Source organism: Papaver somniferum, chromosome 1 (assembly GCF_003573695.1).
Source record: "Papaver somniferum cultivar HN1 chromosome 1, ASM357369v1, whole genome shotgun sequence".
NCBI lineage: Eukaryota > Viridiplantae > Streptophyta > Magnoliopsida > Ranunculales > Papaveraceae > Papaver > Papaver somniferum.
Window position 1 is genome coordinate 144,054,153 of NC_039358.1, and position 20,747 is coordinate 144,074,899.

General features: G+C 36.2%; 1 protein-coding gene across 1 annotated transcript; it reads right to left on the reverse strand.

Moving 5' to 3' along the window:
- Nucleotides 1-17,697: 17,697 nt before the first annotated feature.
- Nucleotides 17,698-20,530, reverse strand: LOC113303193 (probable WRKY transcription factor 31). Its single transcript, XM_026552222.1, has 6 exons — nt 20,007-20,530; nt 19,749-19,850; nt 19,446-19,607; nt 18,937-19,335; nt 18,721-18,834; nt 17,698-18,615 (listed from the first exon to the last, which is right to left on the reverse strand). The coding sequence occupies exons 1-6, from the start codon at nt 20,319-20,321 to the stop codon at nt 17,926-17,928; spliced, it is 1,782 nt and encodes a 593-aa protein (XP_026408007.1). The 5' UTR covers nt 20,322-20,530; the 3' UTR covers nt 17,698-17,925.
- Between the last annotated feature and the right edge of the window lie 217 nt (nt 20,531-20,747).

Genomic DNA, 20,747 nt, shown 5'->3' on the forward strand with positions numbered 1-20,747 from the left:
AGATAAACTCGGCTCGAAATAGCAAATGTGTTTAATCAAAGTCTATATAGTAAAACGACTTTTGCCTCAAAATAGGAGATAAAGTAGATAAACTTTTGAGTGATAGATAAGTTCAAGTCTCCACATACCTTTTAGTCGATGAAGATCCACCAGTTCCTTGAGTAGTCCTTCGTCTTGTATGATGATCGCCATGGAGTTCTTGAGATCAATTACACTTTCTATCCTAGTCCGAGACTTAGCTATAGTAGACTAGAAATCAAGACTTATAGTTTTGATCACTAACATTGACAAACATGCTTGAGATAGCAACACATGCGAGTTCGACCGAGCAATGCTCTAACAATCTCCCCCTTTGTCAATTTTAGTGACAAAACTATCAATACATATGGAATACAAAAATAAATGAAATAACTTTTGTAGCTCCTATTCCACATGCCTAATCTTCAACATTACTCGAAATCCTCATCACTTCCAAGTACTCCAATGATCCCAAAGGTTGTAAGTTCAGCATCATCGTTGTTGAAAATCCGTAGCTATAACAACGAGAAAACAAGAGTTATCAATTATTGTTATACAGTGTCATAGTATCATCATATAGTATCAAAGTTCAATTGCATCACAACTTCGACAACAATACTACGGTGATATGTATCACTCCCTCTTAGTCAATACTCCATCTCACATGGAAACCACTCCCCCTTACATAATGATCCGCAAACCATATGTATTTGTAGTGTGAACTACATATTAATTCTCCCCATTTTTGTCTATAAAATTGGCAAAGGTACGAAAACAGGATCCTAATGAAATTTCCAAAAGAGACATTTCATGACCAAAAGAAAGCACATATCATCTTATTTAGATGCAATCATATAGCCGAAGCTAAATGCATTCATCAAGGAGTTTATAAAGATACAAGATAACCCCTATATATTCCACAACCGCACTCCCCACAAAGATTTGGCAATTAAGCACAAGTTCAATTAAGAACTCTCCCCCATAATATGTCATTCCCGAAAGAACAACAAGAGCGACCTTAATTTCAAAAGAAAAGAAGGATTTGTTTGGACATAACAAATCACATACAAGTATGAATTTGAATCCAAAATATTCAATTAAGTTAACCACAAGAGATCCCATGATTAATTTAATCGAAAATGCTCAACATAAGTGAACTTATGGAGACTCAAAAGTACACAATTAGATTAATCACAAGAGAACCCATAATTAATCTAATCGAATACACAACCAAATTAACCACAAAATGTAATCAATTTAATTGGTCATGCTCGACATAAGAGAACTTACGGAGCAACAACTAAATAACCAAACGAGAATGATTAATTTAGTTGAGCATGCTCGACATAAAGTACCTCACGGAGCAATAACTAAGCTAAAAATAACTCAGTCGATTGTGCTCAACATAAAACACTTTATGGAACAACACAGTATGTACACAAAAATTGTGGATCGGAGATCGACCTTATACCGTGGAATAAGCAAGGATTCATTTTATTTTCCATCACCATTTGCACAATAACATACAATAGACATAATCCTCGGAAATAAAAGATTTTAACCTATCTTCCATCAATAATTGACATAATAGGCTTAACTTTTGTATTTTTCAAAAGTTCATTCCTTCTTTTATCAACACATGCATATCGACATATAAAGGACTTAACTTTCGACAGGATATGGGACAATCACAGTTCAAGGATGCAAACACACATGTCCCATAATAAATATATAAAACCATAAAGATTAATACTGCAAAAATCATCTTCCAAACAATTTTAGAATTTAAACCAATAAATCTAAAAACATGAAGATGAAAACGTTGGACATAGCTATGTGTAATCACAATAATGGCTATTCCAAACTTCTAGTTATTCTTCTAACAAAACAAGAAAAATAGAAGATTTACTAGATGTTAAGACCTTTGAAGAATTCTTTATCGTACCTGAACTCCTTATTGTCAACAGCCATTGGGACACAAGGTTCATGAAGATAGGAGTTAATTTCAATAAACCTTCTTGACTGATGTCGAACCAGGGCCTTCTGAATCTCATGAGTTTTAAACACAAAAGACTTTATTTGATGAATATCCTTTTGCATCTCTTTCAACACTTCAAGAACATCAGAAAACTTCTGAGAATTTGAAGGAACAACTCTGGGCTTTCTCACAATCCTTCTTTTTCTTTTCAATGTTGGAGCCAACGGAGATTTCTCTTTTTCCTTCATGATTGATGGCTTGACAATCATATTAACATCCTTTCCATCAGAAGACATGGTACTTTGAGCATCCATAGACGAATGGGTTTGTGAGAGAAAATCACAATCTCAACAAGTGGTCTTGAGATAAAAAGAAGTTTCAAGGAAGGAAAAAGGAATGTAGGGTTAACCTTTAACAGGTTCGTGCACGCACAATTATGAACCCTAAAGAGAGTAGAATTGTCGAGAATAACCCTCTTTATTGATAGACTAAAACTAAGAAAAGAAGAAAAAAAACTTTTCTTAAAGCCTGAGAGGTACACAATCTTGTCTCTTTTGATCAGGCACATGAGACAGGATTTACCAATCAACACAATCAAGTGTGCTGCGGTGAACACCGATTTATCCACCATTTTCCTCTTGAGAGGAATCCACATACCTCTGTCTATCAAAGCGATTTGACCATACTTTCTTCTCTAATGGTCTTGGTTTATCCTTGGAAACTAACTTCTTAGACGAAGATAAAATTTTACATACCTCAGCGGTCTTCTGAACAAGTTTAAGCTTGTTTGCTAATTGATTTGCTCTTCGTTGAAGTTTGTTGATGTGCCTCAATTGGTGTTTGTACTTGTAACAAATTGAAAGTTCATGACCCTTTAGAGAACAGTACGAGCACGTCAATCTAGAATAAAAAACATACTTCTGAGATGTGCAAGCAGCTAAACACATGGTTGAACCTGAAACATTACATATAAAGTTTCCAAGAAAAAGGTCAATTTTTTCTTCCAGATTAGTTGGGTTTTCTTCTGAAAGAATATCAAGATTGATGTATGTATTGCTACAATTATCAAAATCAACATTTTCACCAAGAAGTGCAACACTTGTTTTTTCGGCTTCATTAGAATCATAGCTGTCAAACATTTCATCAAGAGTTACAGCAAGACCTTTGTTCCCAGTGTATTTTCTACGTTTTCGACACTCGTTTGCAAAATGACCAAATCCTTTATACTTAAAGCACTGAGGCATATCCTCGTCATCAGTTTCATCAATATCCCTATTTTTAGGAGGAACACGATTATGAGGTTTGACTGATGCTTTAGGCTTATCTCTGGAGAACCGTTTACTTCTCTTCAACAGAAGGTCCCTAAACTGTCTTGTGATCATCGAGATCGCTTTGTCAAGATCTTCATCTGATGAATCAGTCTCAGAGTGATCATCTTCAGAGATATATACTTTCTTACTTTTATCAGGTAATTTAGTGTCCTTTTGTGCTTTAAACGCAACATCCTTAAATTTGGATGAATGCTCATGATCAAAGATCTTAAGCTTCCCAGCCTGTGTATTTCTGGAGAGATTATCTAGGTTATTTCCCTCTACGATGGAATGCTTCTTAGATTCGTATCTAGATGGCAGCAATCTGAGAATTTTCATCACAATGTCCTTTTCAGGAATAGTCTTACCCAATGTAAAAGATGCATTAACAATTTCAGACACTTTGTGATTAAACTCATCAAATGTTTCTTCATCTTCCATACGAAGGTTTTCCCAATCATAATTAAGGTTTTGAAGCCTAGCTTCCTTTTCACTGGTATTTCCTTCAAATACGGTTTATAAGATATCCCAAGCTTCTTTAGACTTAGTGCAATTTGACACATGGTGCTGAAGATTTGGGGTAATGGCATGTATAATGGCATTCAAACCGTCGGAATTTTTCTTTGCAGCAAGTATCTCGGCAGGACTGTATTCACCAATATCCTTGGGAACGTTTACATCTCCAACTGCCACAACGGGAGTATTATGGCCATTAACAACATATACCCATGATTGAAAATCACGTGCTTGAAGAAAAGCTCACATAAAAATTTTCCACCATAAGTAATTAGAGCCATCGAAGACTGGTGGTACGTTGATAGAGATAGCACCTCTGTCCATAGAGTCAGATCGCTACAAACACAGACTTGTAAGGTCTTGCACGTGTTTGCCTGCTCTGATACCAATTGAAAAAGCGGGGGTATAACAACCACACCCAATATTTCGCTTAGCAATCTGTATGGACAAACTCCAATATACTTTCAAGAGAATCAATAAGACTCAATCTTAATAAAGTATATCAAAGAGTTATATCTCTCTTTCTCGATTCAATTCTTACTCAAGCAAATAGAAAACTGCGAGTCTAATTGAATACAAGAGAAATCACTTGAACGGTACCAAAGACCAATGTTCAAGGATCAATCAATTTCAATCAACAACCAAAGGTCAAATTTTCAATTGACTGATTCAAACGCATAACCTGTGATATTTCAATTATATAAAAAAATATAATGCGGAATAAAAATAACACAGACACCATAATTTTGTTAAAGAGGAAACCGCAAATGCAGAAAAACCCCGGGACCTAGTCCAGATGGAACACCACACTGTATTAAGCCGCTACAGACACTAGCATACTACAAACTAACTTCGGTCTAGACTGTAGTTGAACCCCAATCAATCTCACACTGATTCAAAATACAGTTGCGTTCCTTACGTCTCTGATCCTAGCAGGATACTACGCACTTGATTCCTTTAGCTGATCTCACCCACAACTAAGAGTTGCTACGACCCAAAGTCGAAGACTTTAATAAAAAAATCTGTATCACACAGAAAACTCTACAGAATAAATAAATCTGTCTCCCACAGATAAACCTACAAGTTTTTGTTCCGTCTTTTGATCAATCAAGGTGAACAAGAACTAATTGATAACCCGAACTTATATTCCCGAAGAACAGCCTAGTATTATCAATCACCTCACAATAATCTTAATCGACGCGACGAAAGAAGATATTGTGGAGTCAGAAACGATGAGACGAAGATGTTTGTGACTACTTTTATATCTTGCCTATCGGAGATAAAGATCTCAAGCCAATCGTAACGATTGTACTCAACACGATAGAATCAGCAAGATCAGATCACACAACTATGAGAAAGTAGTATCGGTCTGGCTTCACAATCCCAATGAAGTCGTTAAGTCGTTAACCTGGTTTTTAAGAAGAAACCAAAGGTTAAAGGAGAATGGACTCTAGCTAATACAACTAGTATCACACATGAGGTGTGGGGATTAGGTTTCCCAGTTGCTAGAGTTCTCCCTTATATAGTCTTTCAAATCAGGATTTGCAATCAATGTTAGCTTGGTAACAAAGCATTCAATATTCACTGTTAGATGAAAACCTGATTAGATTCAAGCCAATATCTTTCAACCGTTAGATCGAAAACTTAGCTTGTTACACACAAATGAAATGTATTATTTTGGGTTTATGTAACCGTAACCAAACATGAACATTTGTTGGTTCAACAATAGTTAACCAATGGTTAGCCATATGAGCACTTTCATATCAACCATGTTCTTCTTCACCATAACTAGTTCAAATGACTCAAATGAACTAGTTAGAGAGTTGTTAAATTGCAAGGAAATCTTATGTAACTACACAAGATACAATCGAAGCAAAAACGATTTGATTCACTCGAATCGGTTCATGAACTATATAGACACGGTTTGCATTTAGCATTCCTTAGTTAATATGAATAAGTTCACAACCAATCGTTTTTAGATATAACCAACTCAAGTTCGCAAACTTAAGTTCCCGGAAGGATTTCACAAACTCCAGCAGATATTCTCGGGTCGAGAACTTCCGCCTGTTCGCGGACTGAGTTCGCGGACTTAGATCACGCCACTATTCCGGTTCTCTTGATCAACAAAGTTCGCAAACTTCGGTTCAAGGAAAAAGGACTTATACATATATGTGTTACCACACAATGCTTGTATCCATCATTGGTTATATAATCTAAACTCTCATTTCAATCATTGAAACATTCTCAGAGGACGTTATATAGTTGTTATTCACAAACCATTTTTCGTCAGAGAAATTTTCAAAGTGATTAAAACATATCATGACTTTCGTCACTAGGTAAAGATGGACTTGGCCAAAGCAAAAGCTTACCAACACATATTTCGAGAAATAGATAGGCGAGATAAACTCGACTCGAAATAGCAAATGTGTATAATCAAAGTCTATATAGTAAAACGAATTTTGTCTCAAAATAGGAGATAAAGTGGATAGACTTTTGAGTGATAGGTAAGTTCAAGTCTCCACATACCTTTTAGTTGATGAAGATCCACCAGTTCCTTGAGTATTCCTTCGTCTTGTATGGTGATCGCCATGGAGTTCTTGAGCTCAACTACACTTTCTATCCTAGTCCGAGACTTAGCTATAGTAGACTAGAAATCAAGACTTATAGTTTTGATCACTAACATTGACAAACATGCTTGAGATATGAACGCATACGAGTTCGACCGAGCAATGCTCTAATAATAAGTACCAACTGATACAACTTTCTCACAAATTTTAGATACCCCGAGAACCTGCTCATCAGTATTTTCTCCATCAACCTCAGCATCACAAAATACAGCTAAGGATCGGCCTTCTGAATCAACCACTCTTTGAACCGGGAGGGAATATACATTTTTTCCAAGAAGATCCGTCTTTGAGGGATCAATAAGCCTAGCATCACTACCATATCTCTTAATTTCGACTTGAGAGGTATACAAACTCCCTAAGATGTTAGGTATTCCGAAGGCATTTTCGAAATTAATTTTTCCTTGTCAGGCCATTTAAGATATTTGTCTTTCAAATTACATTCGATCATCATAACATAAAAATTATACAAGTTCTCGTTAACAATATATTTAGGAACACCAAGTTTACTTGAAAGTTATAGAAGATGCTCCATTATCCAATGCTCAAACACCCATAGCCACATGTTTATCCACGTGGTAATCTCGACCTTTCCTAGTCAAGTCTACTAATTCGGATATAAAGTAAAGTTTGCTTTTTAATTCTAAATTCTTTCAGAAATTTATCTTCAAGCAAGTCTTTCAAAGTCTGATACCAACGGGATTGAGAGATTTAAAAATATATTTTTCAATTATTGCATAAATACAAAAAATTAACACAGGTGAAATATATTAGATTGTATATGCAAATAAAAACAACTACGTACGTAATGGTAGCAAATAAGAAGATTTGTTCTTATAAATATCATTTGATACTAGTATCTAATAGCAAATAAGAAGATTTGTTCTTATAAATATCATTTGATACTAGTATCTAACGACAAGAAAAAATCTATTTTGTGATATATGTGAATCACATTTGTCACATATAATATATAGTATAACTCACATCATGTTATGTGTCGAATTGTCAATATTATATCATATATGTAATTGTATAAGCTTCATATCTTTTAATTTGATGGGATAATTTTACCGGAGAAATAATGTTTTATTTCTTAAAATATATCGTGTTAAAACTATTAAAAAATTGAATGGGTGGTAAAAATTATGAAATACAACTTCTATTTGTTTCTTCAAGAAACACCACCACCTTACAAGTTCTTCAAATACTTCCCGGACAATCTTTTGAACTTTCAGAATTCTTCCATTAAACATCAAATATTTTTGGTTAGTCATGTTTGATATCAGATAATACGGCACCATAAGCCAATCCAGTAGAGGGTATCTTTTTTTTCTGGCAATAATTTCTCTTAAACCATTTTTGTCAGAGATATTAGATATCCACCAAACCTCCTCTTCGGTCTTCTTTCCACTAACCTCTTGATGACAGTGTACATCAATAAATTTGCCTTTGGAATCAACCATTCCTTGAACCGGGAGAGTATATAAATCACATCCAAAACGTTTGAATTGTTGATTGATTAGTTGATCATAATCTTTGCTTTTTCTTTTTGATATAATCGGAGGTGATTAGTATACAAAGTTCATGTAATGTTGGGTATGCCAGAAGCTTCTTGAAACTCATTCTTAATTCTAGCCCGATTTTGAGTTTCAGACCATCCAAGGAATTTTTATTTCAATATGTCTTCAATTTCCTTGTACACCTCTAAAGAGTATCTAAGAAAAGTTTGGGAAGGTATACCAAACTTGCTCATGCTACAACGGTAAAACTTTGCTCATACTAGTTCATCCATAGGGTAATTAGGATTTTTTATCTTATAGCGACCGTCTAACAATTGACAAAAAAATTCAAAAGTTTCCTTTAAAATTATAAATTCATTCCTAAATTCTTCTCCAGACGAGTTTTTCATTTTCAAAAACCAATCTATATTCTTATACTCCCCTGTTGTCTTTCTTTTCTTAGATTGACTAACATTTGAAATGCTTGAATCACCACCGTATCACAGTATCAAAATTAACAACTACGAACCGGATAAGTGAACACATACAAAATTAATTGATTCACCAGTAAACTTGTCCCGGAACAAAACAAAACTCAAATTTGATTTTCTTCAGCGAAAACCATGCAATAAATTATACATCACTAATCAAACATTAAACAAATCCGATATAACTCAGAATTAAGTCAACGAAGATCTAATTCAGTTCATACTAGTACATCTTGAACAAAACTTAATTAAGGAATGACAAAAAAAATCCTAAGTTAATAAACTAAAACCTATATACTAGGAAGTAGGCTCAGGCACCAAGTATTCTAACATTTAGATAAAAAAATAAATATATAAATAAACACAAACACAAAACATTTCCTTAATCAGCATTGAAATTACCACCAAAAACTTCAATCCTGATCCAATAATTAGTTTCTCGAGTATCGATAAACAAGAAATTGAAGGTAAGACAGGATAATATTGTGGAGGTTGAAGTAATTCTAGGCATCAGAAGTATATGAAATCCATATTTTAGAGACGAATCCCTTGCTACAGGGATTTATGACTCATCAACAAACTTCTTCAAAGCATAAATATGTAATGGCAATATTAAAGAAACTCAGCTGACCTTTCAATATTCGACTATATTTCATCATTTATACTGTGCAACTCAGTATCCACTTCTTTATAGTTTCGATAATGGTTGGATAACTCCTACATGGATTGACCATTAGTATAGAGAAATAATGTCTTCAAGATGTCAGTGGTGCTGGTAGCAATTTTCCCCTTCAGGTGTTCCCTGAATATATACAAAATAAACATTCAAAAATGATACGGTACTACTGCTATCATGCACCTTGTTCTCGAATGAACATAATGCTCCTAGATATATTATCGACTAGTATAGAGTGACTTGTAAATAAATTCTAGTGCTACATTCATCAACTGAGATCACTGGTGGGCCCGGGAAAGCGTATAAAATTGAAGCGAAATGAAAACGCGGGCCTACAGTAATACCGCAAGTGCACGGTCGTCAGTTGTAGCTCGTGCAAGTACGGGTCGATCCACAGAGACTGGGTGTGTTTGGAGTTCTCTAGCTATTTTGGGCTCTAATTTGTTGTTGGTTAACTATGAAGCCTTTTGGGCTTTGGGCTTAGGGTACCTTTGGATTATAGGCTTGTTTGATAATGAAGTGAACTGAGCTTGGGCTCAGTTGGTCTTGAAGTGCACTAGGCTTGGCCCTTTAAGTGCACTGGGCTTTTAATTGAGTTTGGGTTTTGACCTTATTCCCTAAGAATGAACTGGGCTTTATTGAACTGGGTTTGGAGCAGTAGCAGCAAACAAGGCTGGGCCTGGCAGGAGCACAACAAGGCTGGAGAAGTGAAGGCAACAGGAGCTGGGAGGAAGGAAAGCAGCAGCAGCAGCAGGGTTGCAGGGCAGTGGCCAAGGCAGCTGAGTAGCAAGGCAAGGAGAAAAGAAGAGATGGCAGTGAAGTAATGGTGGCACTAAGCCAAGAACAGTGAAAATTGATATAGGAAAAATGGACAGTGGAAAATGAAGAAAAACAGTGGCCAATGGCCAAAGGCAGTGATGGTATGGCAGTGACAGTGACAAAAGAAAGGCAATGGCCAAGGGCCAAAGGCAAAGGAAGAACAGGGCACAAAACAGTTATGAAAGGCCAAGAGTGAAGAAAGAACAAGATACAAAAAAATGAAAGGCAAAGTTGGGAGCCTAGGCATACAACTAGAGTGGGAAGAGAACTAGTTTGCTCACAGTCACTAGTGAGCACTAGTTTCTCCCCACTTCTCAATCAATCCAATGCTTCAAAGGCTTTAGCCTAACATTCACACAAAACAGTAAACATCACAACTAGGTTATGAATCCACCTTGTGACCTAGCCAGATGGTGTAATTCTATGTTAAATCCCTGTCCCTAATGGAGCTAGGTGAAGGTTCAAGCCTGCCTATGTTCCAGGGCATACATAAATGGAATGGAAGGAGAAGAAGCTTGCTAATGAACACTAAATTCCTCCATTTCTCAATCAGCTCAATTTACATGAATTATAACCTATCATTCCACCACTAACAGTGACTTAAGGCATCATCTCAGCCTACCTATACACATACACATGAAGCTCACATAACAGCAACAACAACAAAACAATTACTAAACAGAGCATTGAACTGAACATAAACAAACACAGAAGACATAAAACAAAAACATGAACTGAATTGAAACACAAAAACAGCAACTGAATTGAAACTGAATAAGAGTAATGGAATAAACATAAAAATAGTTGAAAATTAAACACTAACCCTTGAGACACTGGCTATTCCAGTGCTCTTGGGTGACACACTGGCTAACCCAGGCATCCCCTTCTCTCTACACATCAGTTGCCTTTTATAGTTTTACAAAATATCCCCAAATTTCGAAACCCTAACTTGCAAACCCTAATTTTTGAATTGAAAAGTCCACTCACCTAATCCCTGAATTGATGTCGACCCATGCCTATTCTCTCTTCTCTGCTCCTCTCCATGTCTTCAATTGCGTCTTATAGCCTCACCTAATTTATTGATTTATCACCTAGGGTTTCAGTGGTGAAAAATCAATGAGTTAGATGGCTATAGAGGTAGGGGAGGTAGCTACGGCGTGTAGGTGGTGTTTGGTGACAGTGGAGGAAGTGGCGATGGCAGGGTGGCAGTGGACATGGAAGAGAGGCAGGAGCAGAGCTCGACTGCAACTGTCGGGGGAAGAAGAGAGTTTTTGGGGAAAAAAGATTTGGGGAAGAAGAACTTGTTTGGGTGAAGTCGATGGTTTTGGATGCTAGAGTGTGAAGCGGGTGTAGCGAACTTTGATGAACAGTAAGTAAAGAGCGTTGGATGATCCCATATAGATTGAATCGAACGTCTACGATGGAGAGGTATGTAGCGACCGTTGGATTATGAGATACAACAAAACTGACGGCTTCAGATGGAGTTAGGTACTATGGTGTTTGACAGGAGCTTCGGATTTTGATGCACAATGATGAGGAGACCGTTGGATGACAAGATGGATCCAATCTGACGGCTCTCATGGAAATGGGTATGGATAATGGAAATGGATTTGGGTAAGGGTTTCGGGCCTTGGGTATGCCAAGCCCATATCTTCTTTAAGAACAATTCTTCCTCTTCAAGCCCACTTCTCGTTGATCCGGCTCTTGCAAACATCATTCTTCGCTTCCTCCTAGCGGGAGTCTTTGCCGTTCCTTTGCTCTTTTCGCTCCGTGAGATAACCATGCTTTATTTAGTACCTAAAAATGCAAAATTAATTAATAAAAAGATTTATTCTTGAAAACAATGAAAATACAGAATATGGGTTAAAAATGGAGAATTAGAGCACAAAAGATGAGTTAAATGCCAAGAAAAATATATATAAATATGCACTTTTTAGCACTCATCAATCACTATTACTATTGAACCTAACATTATCTTATACATATTCTCCACTGTGGTGATGTTTATATGGATTGTAACACACGACATCCATTTGAGGGGAGAGTAAAGCCACAAGTAAAATAAGAAAATAACAAATATGTGTACCACATGATATATGGCTTGTATTCCCACTATTTCGCATGGTTTTCACCCACTTCCAGCAGATCTCTTTGTTATCATAGAAACAAACTCCTCATAATCGTACCCACCATCCTAATACATAAACATCATATAACATGAATGAAGGCTCGCATGAAATGAAAAATGAAAAATAATCAAGCCTAATTAATAAAATAAACATTAATATTAGTTGTATTAAACGACTTTTCCTCTTATACTATCATTCACATGCAAATGCATTCATGCACATGCAATACAATTTTAAAAAATATAAAAAAATAAAAAAAAAATATTTTTTTTTATAAATATCACACTTATTTATAAATGATGTTATTCAATTGTTTGTTTTAATATTTGTGAAACCAAAACATTAAACTACACTATTACCTTTTCTTGTTCTTTTCTCACATGATTCCAAACATGCTACACTGGTCACATGTTAGATTTAGATCATAAAGGAAGATAATATGGCGGAAGAGGTCATAATCGTGTGCTCTGCACGTTCCTATGCGATTTAATGCCAAGGAGTTTAGGAGAGCCTTGATAGATACTAAAGCCTCATTGAATTTCATTCCTCTTAAGGTTTTAACTAAGTTGGATTGTCTCAAGACTTAGTTTTTCATTAACCAACTGGATATCACATGATACTTGGACGTCCGTGGCTCTATAAAACAAAGTGATACCCTATAGTTATCTTCAGTAGATAAAGGCGGTATGCGAAGGAAAGATTATTCGCATCGCAGTTTCAGCATCATCATATCCGTTTGTGTGTGATGCCACCTTCTCTTATTTAAGGGATAATAATTCTGGACCTCCTATCAAGATCTACATCATGGCTTTACCCAAATGGCATCAATTTATGAGTTCGATAGCCTACCATCCCCAATACCATGAGTGGAGAATAATAAGATGGTCACACTGAAAAAAGCTCTGGCGTCCCAGATTCAAATTCCAAAACGGGAGGGAACTTCCTGCAAAAATATGGCGCTAAGGGTAGAATTTTTATCTTCATGTTAATTAGCAAGTGAACATGACCGACATTCAGTCTCCTTATTGAATATACGTCAAGGTTAAGTGAGTGAAGCATAACAAACTCCGCAACAGACTCTACAAGCGGAAGACGTCATGATATGGATAATACTACGTTTTCTCACGAGCATATGTCTCAAGATATCATTTTTACATGTTTTCTAGTTAATCAGGGTTTGAGTAATATTAGTAGATTTTCTTTAGAAAATATAACCCTTCCGTTCAAATAAATTGTATGCAAACCGTATTGCGTTCAAGCATAAAAACATTTCAAGTTCTATATTTGTTTGAGCATTGCTCAGTCTTGTTGTCAATGTTAGATGCACATAAATATATCTTGATTTCTAATATACTAAAGTCAAGTCTCCGACTAGGATTAGAATATGAGTATCAGAAATCACTGAATACTCTAAAAGATTGAAGACTGAAGAACAAACAAAGAAATCAACGAGGACTTCATCAACTAAGGTATGTGAATACTTATTCCGTTTGGAACTCGTGTTTAATTCTACCTTTCTAATATATCAAAACAATTGCTCATTCTATGGAACAATTCCTATGACGGTAAATATATATTAATGTATATACTCGAGGATATTTGAGCCCAAGACTTTTGTGAGAATGACCTTTATTCCTGGAAAAGTCCTTATGTTAGAGTGAATGAGCATAGCAGTTCAATGAGCCAAGAATCACTCAATTCCAAGTTATAACGAAGAATTTAAAGCAACACTTATTATATGTTCCAGTTCGTGAATATGAAACAGTCCACGAACTGTTTGTAATGGTTCACGGACTAAACCTCCCAAAATGTGATTAAATGCCTTTTCTAGTCAAGTTTTTGATGTTTCCTCTTTTACGAAAGATGATTATTCTTCCACACTTAATTGATTGCCATATTAAAGTTTGTGTGATTTTTAAACTCTTTCCTAAATTTAACTGTAATTTATTTATAAAAATACAATTAATACTAAAGTTGGAACTTAAGAAAGACTTTCAAAATAACGAGACTCTTGAAAAAGGAAAAATGGCTCATGAACTTGCTTAGGATTCAAGCAACTATTAATTATAAATAAAAGGTTCATGTAAGCTACACAGTCATCCCTTAGAAAATCTGTGTATGCTTCATAAGCTTTTTTTCCACTACTTTTGTTCTTCAAGAACAAGAGTGAAACAATAAGACTTTGCTTGGGGATCGCGAAGCATAAGTTGGTAATAATCTTCTTAGATAGTTATGGAACTTGTATCTGGTTTAATTCAATAACCTTTGTCTATTCTAAGGTCCTTCTCTTCTGATATAAGGCCATTCAAGGATCGTTGATCATAAACCCTAGATTTGATAGATTTCAATCTAAGATCGTATGTTGACACTAGTTGGTCGAAATCTGGATTAGAAAGAAAACTTCATATAAGGTGTCTCATAAATTCCTTAAGAAGTTTTACAATATATTTTTAGATTTATTCTAGTTGTTCTTGTTGTAGAATAGATTAGGTATCTCTACAAGTTTTGAAGAGTACTATAAACCCTAGTTCTACAAGTTTGCTTTGATATTACTTTTTATCTAGTAATTATTCAAAACAAACACAAGATTTCCCAAGCCTTGATTAACATCTAAATGGAAATCAAACATGTGTTTTGTGAAATCAAAATATCAAAAAGTCTTCACTTAAGCCGAAGCAATTTTGAGGATGTAAATGACGTCAACTCAGGGAATCAATTGCTTAGACCCTTGCGAGGTTCAAGAGACATAAGGAGCACGACAGTAGATGAATTTCTTATAGGATGAATTTGGTCTCAACTACATTCTAGTCTGAAGTCTGATAGTAGGCTAATGTCAGTAACGGCTTAATACGGTTCGGTGTTCAAATCTGGATGAGGTCCCGAGGTTTTTCTTTAGGTTTAGTTTTCCCCATTAACAAAATTTATCTACGTCTTGCTTTACTTTTTACTTCTGCATTATATTGTGCTTTATATAATTAAAGTAAAGGCAAGTGATTTGATAATCAACCTAGATAGTTTTGAACTAAAACTGTATACAACCTACAAGACTTGTGCTTATGAATTCGTATCTTGAAATAGAGATTGAAGACTAGGCTAATCTTGGATATTGATTTTTGATATCGTCCAAGAGTTCTTGTATACAATCAAGTTCACGGATCTTTGATCTAAACTGCTGATTGTACAAGAAAGATAAACCTTGTATATAATCATATACAATGATCTTTTCTGAAGATCTACTTGTTGATAGTATCAGACTTTTTCTTATAGGTCCAAACGAAAAAGTTAGTGGTGTACTTAGTACCCTCTCGTTTTCAAGATTTAAAACCTAAAGCAAACTACTAATATTCATTATCCTATGAAGACTTTCACAAAACCAAAACTCTAAAGAAAACTGTCCAGGATGAGTCTTCACCCATTTACTAGTACTTCCTTTTTGATCTCCAATGCCTTGTTCCTTGCATCTAGAGTACGAGCCGGATCCTTCATGCGTTCTTCTTCATAATCTATGAAGGCTTCTTCCTGCTTTAGTGCTTTTGGCGAAGGATGATAGTCCGCATCTCACTTTATTGAATTAGCTTTGAGGGAATTAAACCAACGGCAAAGCCACTCCAATCTAAATCGAAGGTTCTCACAAGTAATCACAAGGGTTTCGAAATACGTGAGGTTGACACCGGTGATCTGATCCAAGGACATCTCTTTGCTGGCATGAAGTGTCATTAACTAGTCACCTGTAACCATTAGCAAATCGTTCGCATATGGTAGTATACAAGGGAGCTAAATTGGTTGGAACATTAAACGTCCCCACATGCACGTGCCTAGGGATGAAATCTGGTGCAAATCCAATGAAGCCAGCCCCTGTGACAGTCTACTCATAGGAGGCGTCAGTCTCGACTCCCGCAGATGACGTCTCAGCGTGCAAGCGAGGTATACCTATGAACTGTTCAACACTCAGACGATATGATCGAGACCTATACTGGCGTCATACACCCTCCCTTGGGTAGAAACCGTGCTCACAGTAAGGGCCTACAAGGAAAAGACAACCAAAATAAGTTGGAGAACCAAAGGCAAAAAATTTAACTCATACAAAGAAAATAAAAAAGCAAAACTGTTCTTTCTACAAAGATCACTTTCTTTGATTTTTGAGAGTTTACGTAGTGGTGAATCTTGTGTTTTGATGGATAATTTTTCGTGTTTCGATCGTCGATCGTCGATTTTCAATTTTTATTATTGTTTTAGGTTTTGTCGTAAAGCAAGTTAGAGAGTTTGTTTAGATGATAATAAAATAAAACATGAAGTTAGGAAGAGTGAGTGCGGTCGGGTGTTAAAAAGCGGCAACCATTACGATGAGTTAATTTGGCATGTTGGCAAATTTTAATTGATTTTTTTTATAAAAAAGTACTTTATTGATAAGAAATTAAGGAATAGAAACATTCAGTTCATCTCTTATTAGATTTTTGCCATACACGATATACTGAAGACCATGATTGATTGATTCTACTTATTTTAGCTCTTTTTATTAGAGAGTTTTGCTACTTTATTGGACTTTCTATGCACAAAGGTGCACTTCCAAGACTGAAAACCAAGAAGTTTGTTTGTCCACCTAACTAGTACTGCCATTGATTGCCTTTGCTGCATTAAGGCAATCTCCTTCCAATTAAAGCTTTTCTACTACAGATTCTTAAGCCATCGTGATAATTTCCAAGGCTGCCAAAGCTTCCATCTGCTCCTCATCTAGTTCGACCCTTGTACTTGATATTGCTCCCTTGCAGTGCCCTGCATCAGAAATTAAAGTCAGTCTAGTTCCCTTATCATAATCTGTGATTACGCATGACCAAAGCGATCTGGGCCGGCCCAAAAAAAAAGACCAAAATGTTGTTTTCCAATTCATTCTCGGGCGGGCCTATGCCAAATTTCTCCATCGTCCTAACATGGCTTGAAGAGTTGAAGTTTATCGAGTTTGGTGTCAATCACCCATCTTTACAGTTTTGAAGTTTCCAAGATGTAAAGGCGACAGACTTGCATCTCTACCCTTAACGTGTCTATCTTTTTCTACTACGACAGATTTCATCGCATTAAAAGCATTGCGTGCGGGACCGGAAGGCGCCATAGTTATGCATCTATCTTTTCCTTTTAATTTACCGGTGACCAAAAATCTGTCAAATTGCATAAAGATAGGTCAACAAAGTGGGCCTAGCTAAGCAAGTGGTATAAACAAGAATAAATATACAGTGCAAGTCGTTTCCTCATGGTTGTCATCAAATCATATAGCGTCCTTTACGTGTCAAACAGGTTCAACTACTAAGAGACGGTTTTCTTGACCGCCCCAAAGCCATCAAAAGGAAAACACCAAAACAAAATTCAAAAGGCCGACGATTATCTTTTCTTTCCTTCTTTTATATCCTTGTATATTTGTTTTCATGGTCCAACAAATTTTGTTGGAATAGAATCACATCGCATGCACGGCATCCTGGAGTTTTACTTTTAGGGTCCACAAATCTTGTGCAATCTTTCCGCAGCAAACTAGTTTTCAAAGAGTTCCTGGTCTTTAAAGCCATTAACCACGCATGTCCAGGTGAACGATTCAAAACGAACTGGTATTAAAGATCAACTTGTCTATGTATATTTGATGATACGGAATTGTAAGAAAAAAAAACTTCATTATTTAACAGTAGTAAAAAAAAAAGAACGAAAATACAGAATTTTTTGAATTCTTCACTCCAGATAATGAACATGTATAATTTTCCCCCTCTTTTTTTAACACCAACAAAAAAATGCGAACAGACAAAACAAGATTAATAACTGCAATTTCAAATTAATCTAACGCTGCCAACTAGTATTGAACTGCTAGTAAATTTATATGGTAAATTAATCAGTACTGTTGTTAGTATTGCTGGCAGTATTGCAACTGCTGCTGTTGTTATTCATTGTTTGTTGGCCACCACCACTCATTATGGAGGAGATTGCCGCAGCTAGAGCAGCGGTGAAGTTCGGATCAGCTGTGATTGCAGCCGTGGCGGCGCTCACAGTGTCCGCTAATGAGTTTGGCTGAGCTTGTTGTTGTTGTTGTCGTGGCGGAGATTGGTGGTTATTGCTACGATGTGCTTGATCGCCATTTTGTGATGACATTTGAAGACCAGAAAATTTTGATTGATTATAAGGAGATTGCCCGAATAACTGTGGAAGCTGCGGTTGCGCCGTTGGTTGAGATCCAAACCCTTGGGACGGCGATTGGTTCATGAACGGGACATGAAATTGTGTTGTCGGTCTTTGAAATTGCAAGGGATTATTAGGTGACTGGGTAAGGTCCAATGTAACAGTAGGGAATGGAGCAGAGGCTGATATTGTCGCCATACTTGATGAACAAGGAAGTAATGTCCTTGTTAAGAAATTCGAATTCATTAAACCATCAGCACTCGACATCGATCCTGATAACAGCATAGTTGCGGCTGTTGATGTGGTCGATGCCATTGCCATTGCTGCTGGTGGAAGTGGATGATTGTGAGTTCCTTCATATGTCGTTATCAATATTGTTCTATCCTCAGCGCATCTTTGCACCTATAGAAACGACATTCATATTAGTTTTGAGCTGATTTTGAATAACAAAATGAAACACCCTTACGAGCTGAATGCAACACATTTTCAAGACTACGAGAAACTTACTTGTTTACGAACTGGACATGCTGCAGCCATGGTACATCTATAATAAGCTCGAGGACAAGGGTTTCCTTTGGCCATCTTCTGCCCATATTTTCGCCATTGACATCCATCTGTAATCTGTTGAAGTAAACCCACATATTCTGTTAATATATTTATATCGTACGAGGAGAATGATTTGGAATTTGTACATTATAAAAGTGGTTGGTACTAGTTACGTACCATAGGTGCTTCAGATCGAGCTCGAACTGAAACTCGAGGTTTCCTCATAGTAGCTTCCATAGGTTGCTGCTGTTGTTGCGACTCGACATTCAATTTAGGGATTTTATTAGGAACCCAACCTTGAGATGGATGGTCCTCGAGACTTTCCTCGTTATCCCTACTGCTACCAAGTTCGCTCTTTTCCTGATGATCAAACAGTACCATTTCTTTCTTTTGCAATGACGACTCCTCTAGGCTCGTATTTATTGGTGTTCGTGATCGATCACGACTTTTTCCTTCAGAAGATGAATGTGAAAGTTCATCCACTTCGGTGTTTGTTGTTGCAAGACCTAGATCCATGAATTGCCTTGGAATCATTTCATTTACTCTATTTTCTTCGTGTTTTGCAACATTAACCATCTAAAAACACACGCCCACATAATTACAATCAGTATAACTTCACTCGATCATTTCTTCTGATCTTAATACTCATATTAGTACTAAAATAAGATTTTTTAGCAATTAAATACCTCGTGATCTTGAGAAGTTTCAATTTTAGGGCTTTTTTGTTGCATCAACACTACGAGTTGCATCTGTAACGTATTGTAGTTGTTGGTAACCTGACTAAGCATTCCTTTCAATTTTTGATTTTCAGAATTCATTCGGTTAAGATCTTGTTGCAGCGCTTCCAGCTGAAATGTTTTCATTAAAAAATTAATCATTTAATTAATACATAATTTAATATTTACCAGTACAATTAAGCATGTAATTCAGCCAATCATATATAGACTCATAAATAAACGATAATCCTCAGTGAATTTTTAATTAATTACCTCGTTCTTGCTACGCTTATCATCAGCATTAGGCGATATACCGTCATCATCGACAGTTGATTGATCACTCAACGTATTTGCAGTTAGAAGATTTAAACCAGTCTGCAATATACATACGTATACAATTCGGTGTCATTTACAGTACAAAATAATGATCGAACTTCAACAGGATAAACTACGGCGTAAAAAACAGAAAACAAACTAAGTAGTCTTTTTTTTTTGCTCCATAAACTTGGGAAATAAGAAAAGTGTTCTTACATTAACGTCGTGGCTGAACCTTGAAGAAGATCCACCGTGGGAATCCTCCTTCTTGATCATCATATCCTTAGCGCCCTTGTTCTGATCATATTCTCTGACACGATTTTTATCAGATGAAAAGAAATCCATTTCATCAACAACAGCTCGTTTTTCATGTTGTTGATGATGATCATTTGAGTTAATAAGGTTCATCGTAAACCCAGAACCGTGGAAATTAGTTGCAGTAGTATCCATGAATGAAGGAGGTTTGCTTGGAAAGAAATTACGAAACGGATCAGAATTATATGCAATTTCTCCACCAGCTAATCTGTTCATGAGTTATTAGCTAGCTAGATCCGAAGTATAGAATTCAACGACTTTGGATTTTTTACAAACAACAAGAAGAGAACAGTGTAGTAAATAAAGAGAGAAAGTGAGACTAGGAGAGGAGAGAAGGAGAGAGGGTGTAAAGTCTGAAGTATTCTAAACTGGTGCAATAGAATCGGCAATAAAAAGGCTTCGGGTTTGAAGACCAAACAAACAAGAAAGAAGAAAAACCAGTTAAAAGAAACTAGAAAGAAGAAGAAGTATTAATAATGACGTAAGATTATGCGTCAAGAGGACAACTGGCAAGTAGGACCCACGAATATGAACTCGAGTTGTTTGTTTCGGATTGGTTGGGTGTTCAGTTTCGTCTTCGTTTCGTCAAAAATGGCATTGACTCGTTCTCTCTAATAATAGGATCTCCCACCGTCTACAATT

Bases quoted from the DNA above. Each gene is read 5' to 3' on its own strand.
- LOC113303193 (XM_026552222.1), bottom strand. From the start codon at position 20,321: ATGAACAGATTAGCTGGTGGAGAAATTGCATATAATTCTGATCCGTTT. The intron at 19,851-20,006 runs GTAAGAACACTT...TGTATATTGCAG, and splicing joins GGTTCAGCCACGACGTTAAT to ACTGGTTTAAATCTTCTAAC. The intron at 18,616-18,720 runs GTAAGTTTCTCG...TCGTTTCTATAG, and splicing joins CATGTCCAGTTCGTAAACAA to GTGCAAAGATGCGCTGAGGA.